The sequence below is a fragment of the Megalobrama amblycephala genome, linkage group LG14 (assembly GCF_018812025.1).
Source record: "Megalobrama amblycephala isolate DHTTF-2021 linkage group LG14, ASM1881202v1, whole genome shotgun sequence".
Taxonomy (NCBI): domain Eukaryota; kingdom Metazoa; phylum Chordata; class Actinopteri; order Cypriniformes; family Xenocyprididae; genus Megalobrama; species Megalobrama amblycephala.
In genome coordinates, this window is record NC_063057.1 from 28,305,402 (window position 1) to 28,315,629 (window position 10,228).

At 40.4% G+C, this 10,228-nt stretch overlaps 1 protein-coding gene across 1 annotated transcript in view; it reads left to right on the forward strand.

Annotated features, from left to right (window-relative positions):
- LOC125245189 (tripartite motif-containing protein 16-like) overlaps nucleotides 1-9,895 on the forward strand; it is a 42,029-nt gene extending 32,134 nt beyond the window's left edge. Inside the window, exons 5-6 of the mRNA XM_048155693.1 lie at nucleotides 9,075-9,122; nucleotides 9,360-9,895. Of these exons, the coding sequence (XP_048011650.1) occupies nucleotides 9,075-9,122; nucleotides 9,360-9,895 (584 nt within the window). The remainder of the gene's footprint in view (nucleotides 1-9,074; nucleotides 9,123-9,359) is intronic.
- Nucleotides 9,896-10,228: the final 333 nt, after the last annotated feature.

Sequence of the window (10,228 nt, forward strand, 5' to 3'; positions counted from 1 at the left end):
AGGAAAAACCAGGGTTACAATATAATAAGATTTTTTATAACTCCCAAATTAACAGCAATATGCAATGGTGAACAGAGATTGGGCCATTGTTGGAAGCAATGTGGAGCCCCAATGGCTAACCATTTCCCTATTTTCTGGGCATGTTCCAAAATACAGCATTACTGGCATGAAGTAGTAGCTGAAATTGGGATAAATGGATTGTGTGCACATACCACTGAGTATAAGTGACATATCGCACACCAAAGTGTATGGAAATTTTATTGTCTTGACATTGTAATGACTATGATGACCCCTTGTTCTTTGTTTTCAAAAAAAAAAAAAAAAAAAACATAAAGTCATTATCTAGAAGTTAAACAAAAATTAAATGAAATTAGATAGAAATGTTTATAGTGGATATGCTGCTTTTGAACACTTTTACTGTGGCATTGTGGCAAATTCTATGTGCCTTCAGTTCTGGTCTCTCAGAGTCGAATCTCCAGGTCCCAGAAGTTTGAACTTTATTGACAAGCAACAAAGGGAGATGCCAGCTGCACACCTGACCATCTCACTCGTAACACACACTTTTATACAAGTTTTTTTATACAGCGTCTGAAGGCTCAGTTTTTCAAGCCATTTCTTAAATAGTGATTCATGATTCTGGTACATCACCCGTTCAAACAAGGTACCCTGCAGGAGCTTTGGGATTGGGTTCCTGTGGCACAGCTAGATCTCCCCATCATCCCTGGGTCAGGGATTTTGGTGGCGGTCTTGACCCAATTGGCTTAAACGACAATGGTATGGAGCATGGAATAAGAGAATGCTTGGTTGTCCTGACTCGTCTCTGGCTGGAACGGCCATGTGATGAGCTGCGGACAAGGACTTGGGGAGACCTACAAGCTTTGCCACGGTGAGAGCGCGAAGTATACATGAACTGCACGTCTACCCCGATATTCGCAACCAGAAGCCTGCTTCAAGTTCATTGGTCAGAGCCTGCAGCAAATTCATCTGTTCCTCCAAACCAAACAAACTTGCCAGAAGGAGGCCTGCTGCATCTGTTGCAGGATGGTGAGAGAGGTGGAGGGCAATGGCATGGACATTCTTGAGGCCTTGTTGGATGGCAGTGATCAGTTACCTACACTGGTCGAGGCGGCAATGCATAAGATGCTCCAGGGATGCGAGGGAACCGGATAAGATGATATTGTAGGACATCCACCAAAGCTTGAATGGTAGGTTACATCGACATAAATATCCAAGTCACACATACCATTCCTGCCATTTTTTGTTTAGGAAGGACCCTTTGCGAAAGAGATATCGGACGATGAGATAGTTGGAAGATGTTCAATTGTCACGATCATCGTCAGTTCCTGTCAGTTCCCAATACTTTTGGAAACAATTTATAACATCGTTCGGGCCAAGTGAGACTCCCCATCTCCCTTTGGCAGGCTGAGTCAATTTAGGGCGGAGGTGAGTGCTGACAACACTCAACTGTTGGGTTCCATCTCCAAAGGCGAGATCCAAACAAGCCTCCAACAGATTCCGAACCTATCCGCAGCAGGCCCAAATAGGATTGGGAAGCAGGACATTCTCAAATGGGACCCATCATGCGAGACCCTCACTGTGCTGTTGTGGTGGTTCACAGGTGTAATACCCACTTGCCTAAAGAAAAATCTCACATGAGCACATTGTGTCAGTTCTTAGGCAGATTAAAGCAGACTCCCACATGATGGGTCTGATCCAGCAGATCTACACGGACAGTACAACCCATGTTGAGGTCGGGGGTGGGACCACTCCAGATATAAAAGTGAGAGAAGGTGTTAAGCTGGGGGACTCAATGTCGCCCTTGCTTTTCAACCTGGCCATGGATCCCCTCATCCATGGTCGCGAACATTACGGCAAAAGGTACACCGTGGCAGGTCATTCGGTTATGACTTTGGCTTTTGCTGATGACCTGGTGCTGATTGGAGGATCATGGAGTGATATGGCCTACAACTCGCTCCTGCTGGACACGTTGTCAGAACACCGGCCTATGCATTAACCCAAGGAAGTGCTGCAGCTTCCTGATCAGTCCCTGCAGTGGCTCTTTCTCTGTAAATGACTGCACCCCATGGATTTTGGGGAGCAAGGCCCAGCAGCGGACAAGCATAGTTGACACAGTAAAATACCTAGACATCAAGTTCCACCCCTGGGGATTAGGACCCGGCGATCAGGGAAAGGTGGGTTTGGCTTTAAGGCTGTAATCCGTTGAATCTTTCCATCTGGTGTGGAGGGGCTAGGTTGGGTGTTATGCTGTCCTGGTCCTGTGATGGGATGTCAGGTTCCATGCTGTCTGTGCAACAGCCACATTATCATTATCATCAGAATTTGAATGTATGTAAATCTGGGTGTCATCTGTGTAAAAATGAAAGTTAAGAGCAAGTGATCTTAGAACTTTACCAAGTGGAAAACTGTAGATGCAAAAGAGTAAAGGTCCCAAAACTGATCCCTGAGGAACACTAGATTTTACCATACTGACTTCAGACCTGCAACCACCCATAGCAATAAACTGCTTTCAATCAGAAAGGTAGGACTTAAACCAGTTTAGTGCAGTATCAAAACACCAAAGACAGTCTCTAAGCAGTTGAGTACCTAAAAGAAGAATCAATAAAATCAGTGAAATCAAAGGGCTCAATAGATCTTCATTTGTGATAATTAATTATGCGAGCAGAGGAAATGTTTATGTCAGGCAGTTACATATTAAAAAAGATAGCCAGGTTATCAGACATCCCTCAGGTGGACATTTGAGACACAGTGTGGCCATTGTTATGTGTAGGACAGTCCACAAAATGGTTCAAATCAAAGCACTCCAATACAAACAAAAAGTCTTTTGTTATTGTGGAGTCTTTTTTGTCCATGTGGATATTAAAATCAACCAGGATAAGAGTTCCCTCAAATTTGAGGCACAACAGAGACAGCATATCTGCAAATTCCGATAAAACGTCTTTATTTGTGTAGCATCTGTAGTGGATCAGAATTTAGCAGGCATACCATAAACAGTGTTTAAGCTTTAACTCATTGAACTTTGGTTTTTATAAATCTCGCATTGGCTCTGGCCTGGCGGACATTTACAGACCTCCTGGACACGTTTTATGGTCTTGTGATAGATCCCCGAACATCTCCCGTGCGACTTCAAACAATCATGGTCAACTCGGATCACATTACCATGGGCCATGTGGTGACATGGCATTCCAAAATCCAACACGCATACACAGAGACACACACGCACACAAGCATGAGGACTTTATATACAAATATGACTATGCCAAAATGTACCTGAGGTGCATGTCTAGTGCATGTATGTTTTCTTAGTGTTTAGACTTAGCTTAAATGACTGTAGTGGTGCTAGTGTCATTTCTAACGATTACTTTTGACTTGAAAATTATAACTTCTTTGATATGCTTTCATTATATGTCGAGTTTGGGTTCGTTGTAACGTTCTTGCTCTCCCTTATTCACCCATGTATATTTCATTGTGGTAAAATGCATTGTTCTATTTTAATGGTCCTATGAAGAAAAGTATCCACTGATTTGATAAGCTCATAAATTATGCAAATCAACCCCCGAGACAAGACAAAGGAAAGTTTGCCCGCTGAAATGGCAACACAATTATTGGCCGACAATTCCCAGGAGGCGGTCTGGTCTGTTGTCTTTAAAACACCATGACATGTGTCTCTTTGTTGCACAAGTTTTCCTGTCGTCACGACCGCGTCACCTTCATCACCCGGGGAGACGGACTCTTTTTTCTTTATTTTCCGGTTATCTTACGCTCAAGTTAAACCTTTGCTTTGGAAAATCCGCCTTTCAGAAAGGACCAATCACTCCAAGCCCAGCACTGAAACTCTGCGAACTCCAGCACTCAATCTGACCAAACTCATGCAAGTAACCTGTTAAAATTCATTTAAACTGATTTCTTTGATGGCTCTCAAAGGTTTTTAACTGAATGTAAATTGCCACTTTTCTGATCACTCTCTCTTTTCCTGCCTTTACTTTCGTTTTGTATGTGTGTATCCTTTTTGTGCCTATTTAACCGTATAACCTTTGTATTATCCGTTTCATATATTAAACACATTGTATTCATGCCAGAGTTGTTCTGCTGCTCATTCAGAAAAAACCAAGTCACTTTTTCGTTGTCGAACCCGTAACTTTTCTTTACGTTTGATGCTATCCTAGAAAGTTAATCTCGTGGCCAGAGAATAAAAATTCCTTTATAATAGTCTAAGAGGAGACTTATAGTTTGGTGGACAAACTTGGACCGTCTCTCTAAACAACTATTAAATTAGAGCTGATCATATATGTAACTGGTTATAAGTTGTTGTAATTAATTAACAATATATGTGCATAATTCCCTCTTGGGACGATATATGGATCATAATTCATCATAAAGCTTTATGGTTTATTATATTCATATATTTTACCCGTAAATTGATTAAACCTGTACACAAATCGTTACATTTGTCTTTGGAGACCTGTAGACTGTAGCTATGGCAGTAGTGGGGGTGCAGAGACATTCAGAACAAGACATTCAAATGAGCTAAACTGAGGAACAGCCATGGGACTCATATTGTATTGTTGGTTATGCAACACAATAAATACCCCCACCTCTGCTAGAGGGTTGCGGAAGATCAAATAATCCATAGCAGGCAGGAGCAAGTTTATTAAAAAGAATACCATCGGACTCTTTGTGCCATGTTTCAGTAAGGCACACAAAGTCCAGTTTTTGTTCTGTAATTGTCACGGATTGCACACAAACAAGATGGTAAGATCCAAGCGCAGCGATGTTTATTAAAGGGTAATCCAAAGTCGTAATCAGGCAGGCAAAGGTCAAACTCCACAGAAAACAGTCCACAAAACAAAAAGCCAGAGATACAAAAAGTGCACGTAACAATACAATAACAAACCAAAAACAAAGGCAGAAACAACTGAGACTAAATAGACAGAACTAATGAGCAAACACAAAACAGCTGGGTGCAATGAAACGAGGATAATGAGTCCAGGAGTGAATTATGAGAAATGCAGTTCAGACAAGTGACAAAAGTCCATGTTGGAGTGCCCTCTGGTGGCTAAACAGGGCACTCCAACTCAAGATCATGACAGTAATAATGTCAGGTAAATTACAGGCTTCTTGTTAACAGAGCCGCTTTCAACAGATGCGAGGACTTAAATGAAACCAGAGGGAACTCCTCGCGTTTAAGTGCTTTAAGTGCAAAAATTAACCCCAGTAGGCCTACACAGCAGCCTTTGAGGTTTGCGTAAAAATGTAGCACAAGTAACGGCATCAGATGATATGCATGTAAAACTGCGCCTTAAGGAGCAATGTATGTAGTGCTTGGGACCCAATATTCTAACATGTCTACTGTCATGGATTGTGCTGGTATAACTCACACAAACATGAAGATTACAGATTACAAGGCAGTCTTTAATAAATCTACAACAAGAGAGAGGAACATAACATACATCCAAACCTGAAACGAGACCTGACAACAATGAACAGAAACAAGGGAACTTAAATACAGGTGCAAATGAAGTTGATTAACGATACACAGCTGACAGTGATGAACTCAGAAATCATGACAACAAACAAGGCAGGAAAAACAGTGCAAATGAAAACAGAGTCCAAACAGAGGTGACTGTGACATCTACACAGAGCATGTGTACTTCACCAGATAAAGGTTTTCCTTTAGGCTACGTGCACACGAAGCCGGAGCTTACCCTAAACCGATCTTTTTTTTCCTCGTCTCAAAAAATATCTGCGTCCACACAAAACCACTGAAATGACTCAAAATTGTGTAGTATACATGCCAGACCATTATGTGTCGCTGTAATTCTGCCGCAGAAATGCACTTAAAGCAGCGAAGAAGACTCGGAGCATGAGCATAAACCTTGCGCGCTGAATACAAACTATAGCAAAGCTTAGAAATAATGTTTTATTTTGGTTCAGTAGCTTCTGCAGCACAAACGCAAGCATGTAGAGTCTGCTATTGCTGTTGTTGGTGCTGTTTTGTGGTGTTAGCGCGTCTGACTAGGGTCGACACGTGGGGCGATGACATCATCGTTTCAGAAAATATACGGATTGCCCCATCCACATGACAACGCAAAGACGGCGTTTTCAAATTTTTCCACTCTGGGACCCAGTTTCAAAAAATAGCAGTTTCACCTTTCGAAAACGGCGGATCCGTGTGGACGAAACCCCTATCCGATAAAAAAATTGTGCGGATTCACAGAAACGCGTCTCCGTGTGGACGGGGCCTTAGATTCAAAAGTGGGTGGGCGGTGTAGCCATGCAGGAGGTATCCACAGCAACCTCGCAGTGGTAGTGTAAGTCCTGGACATGGCGGCAGGAGAGTTGATTCCAGCAAATGACTGTCAAAGATAAAAGCAATAATCCAACTGGTATAGCGTGATTCTGTATTACAGTAATAACATAAACTTGTCTTTATGTGCTCCAAAACCCTCACAGCAACTCAAAAAAATCAAAAATTAAAACAAACAGGAAAGAGAAGTGGCAGCCAAACGCACCAGCGTACCCTTTCAGCCGAAACCAGAAGCGTTAAACCTCCTCAAACATATATTTACCTTATAGGCAAAACGGCATAAATTTGATTTAAAACAATTAAAAATACTATTTGACCAGATGAAATGAATGAGAATAAAGATTCACACCAACATTAATAACTATAAAGATAACTATAACGATAACTGTATTAGTGTCCACACCAGCGGCCGATATCGATCTGCTTATTCTGAGCATATGCTTGTCTGCCGCTTTAAATGCTTGAGTTCTTTAAAGCAGGGTGAATTCCAATTGGCTTTGTTTTTATCATTCAACTGAATAAAATCTAAAAAAATAAAATAAGATAATATCATTCTGAAAGTGATTCCAACTAAATTGTTTCTCTGTGCCATTATCATTATAGATGTGGTGTGGACTCTGCTGTTCTTTAATATTAAGAATGATTTTTAGAACTATATCATTATCTTGGTGTGAACAGGCCTTAACTCGTCCCTGAAAACAGTTTTGGTTTTATGGATATTTGATAGCCTACACTGCGTTCCAAATTATTATGCAAGAGACAAATCAGTAAGATTTCTGTACAATAAACATTCAGATTTGAGTTTTTCTAAGAAAATGTTTGTTAGTTTATTTATCCATGTGTTTTTAGATAACTGGTATCAATCTCAGACAAAATAATTCGCCAGATCTATGGAAACCCTACTTAGAGGTTGTTCCACATTATTAAGCAAGTCACAGTTCTCATGCAATATGGGGAGGAAGAAAGATCTTTCTGAAGATGAAAAGCATGAAATGGTGCAATGTTGTGCAAAAGGCATGAAAACAACTAATACTGTGTGAAAGAGAATGGAGATTATCAAATTATCATAAGATTTTTGAGTGATTTAGAGCACAGAAGAACTCGGTCAGATAAAGGCTTATTGAGGAAAGTTCCTGTCAAAAACATTAATTGTATTAGAAGGGCAGCTATAAAAAAGCCAATGTTGAGCAGTAAACGGGTATTTGAAGCTGCTGGTGCCTCTGGAGTCTCAAGAAGCTCTCCATGCTGGCTGGCAGTTGTGCATAAAGATGCATTTCAGCCACTCCAAACTAAACCTCACAAAGAGAAACATTTACAGTGGGTGTAGAAATACATGAAGACTCATTTTTAAATAGTTTTATTCACTGACTAATGCCGTACTACAATGGATGGTCTAAATGGATGGATTTCTGGATGGTCGGTGAATGGCCACCACGTTCCAACAAGACTGCGTCGTCAGCAAGGAGCTGGTGGGTGATGATTTGGGCTGGAATGCTGGGAAGTGAGATGGAGGGTATTAAAATGACTTTTGCAAGATATGTGGAGCTCATAACTGGCCATTTTCAGTTATGGTATAACAACGAGGATAGTGCATAGTACAATGCACTATTGTACAATGCACTATGCACTTTCCCATGCTGCAAAAAAACACCACAGCAATAAAACTGTTTGAAAATGTAGTTCTACACCCACTGTAAATATTTCTCTTTGTCAGGTTTGGTTAGTGGTGTCTAAAATGCATCTTTACGCACAACTGCCAGCCTGCATGGAGAGCTTCTTGAGACTCCAGAGACACCAGGAGCTTCAAATACCTGTTTGCTGCTCAACACTGGCTTTTTTATAGCTGCCCTTTTAATACAATACATTTTTTTGATAGGAACTTTCATTAATAAGCCTTTATCTGACCGAGTTCTGCTGTGCTCTAAATCACTCACAAATCTTATGATAATTTGATAATCTCCATTCAGTTTCACACAGTATTAGTTGTTTTCATGCCTTTTGCACAACATTGCACCATTTCATGCTTTTCATCTTCAGAAAGATCTTTCTTCCTCCCCATATTGCATGAGAACTGTGACTTGCTTAATAATGTGGAACAACCTCTAAGTAGGGTTTCCATAGATCTGGCGAATTATTTTGTCTGAGATTGATACCAGTTATCTAAAAAGACATGGATAAATAAACAAACAAACATTTTCTTAGAAAAACTAAAATCTGAATGTTTATTGTACTGAAATCTTACTGATATGTCAATTGCATAATAATTTGGAACGCAGTGTATATATATTTTTTAAAACAAGACAAGGATGCTGAATGATACTTAGCAATGTAATCTGATGGCACAAATGGCATTTATAGTCTGTATCTCATATTTTCCAAATGTCTTGTATGGTTAAATGTGGAATCACATGGATGGGAATATGCATATGGATGAGCATATGCACAGTAAAATTAGGCATTGTCAGCTCCATATATGATGATTTCGGGGAGGAGACATATGTACACACAATCTTACACTGACTGGGTTTAATAAAGGGAGTTTTGTGCAAATCTAGATTTTGTTTACACGCACACTTTTAGGATGAAATCTAAGTAAAGTTTTATACACGAGGCCCCTGGCTCTCAGAAATGATCCTCCATCATCTCATATCATGTAGAAGATCATATTAGAAATGTCTTAGGAATGGATGAAGAGATAATCTTCTCTTGACATGATAATCATACTCGTCATGTCTGTTGATGTCCACAGTCACTTTCACCAACATTGTTCCCAGGACCAGGATCGACTTCCTACAATGTAAGTCACTAAGAAAACAAGCAGAAAATCTCACTGAGTGTGTTCATGTTCTTCCTGTAGAAGGAGAAAGAAAACATGACAGAAGAAGTTTTAGAGTTGATCATGTAAATGATGATTTGCACAGGATATCTGGTAAACTGTACTGAGACACTGATGATATATTGAACATGAAGAGTTCAGATACATTAAAAGATCAGATTCATAATTCCCGATTGTGATGTGTTTTATCTCCATCAGATTCCCATCGGCTCACTCTGGATCCAAACACAGTGAATAAACGCCTCCATCTGTCTAAGAGGAACAGAGAGATTACTAACACTGACACAGAGCAGCCGTATCCTGACCATTTAGACAGATTTGATGGACATAATCGTCAGGTGTTGTGTAGAGAGAGTGTGTGTGGACACTGTTACTGGGAGATTGAGTGGAGTGGTGGTGTGCTTGGTGCTGTGTCTATATCAGTGTCATATAAGAGCATCAGCAGGAAGGGACAGCATTATGAGTGTGTGTTTGGATCTAATGATCAGTCCTGGAGTTTGTTCTGCTCTTCCTCCAGTTGCTCATTTAGACACAATAACATAGTGACTAAATTCCCTGTAGAGTCCATCAGCAGTAGAATAGGAGTGTATGTGGATCACAGTGCAGGAACTCTGTCCTTCTACAGCGTCTACAGAGATACAATGATCCTCATCCACACAGTCCAGACCACATTCACTCAACCACTCTATCCTGGGTTTGGGTTTTATTATAAATCATCAGTGAAACTGTGTTGATGAATCAGAATAGACTGTAGAGAGATTCTACCCATAATGCTTTGAGCTCATGATGAATCAGTGAGATGTTATAGAGTCTTATTTTCTCTTCATTACATTAATACTACAGCTGAACTTCTGTCAGTGAAATAACATGTCAGAATAAATGTGTGTAATGAATTCTCTTATTGGGCCTCATTTATTAAACAAACGTATGACAGAAAAATGGGTGTTCGGCCATTTCTACACATTTCAACTGGACATTTATCAACATGGACGTTAGTGGTGGATATGATCAAATTTCATGTCAGGTCTCAGCTTGTGCACCCAAGTTTTTAAATTAGTGTGAACTTG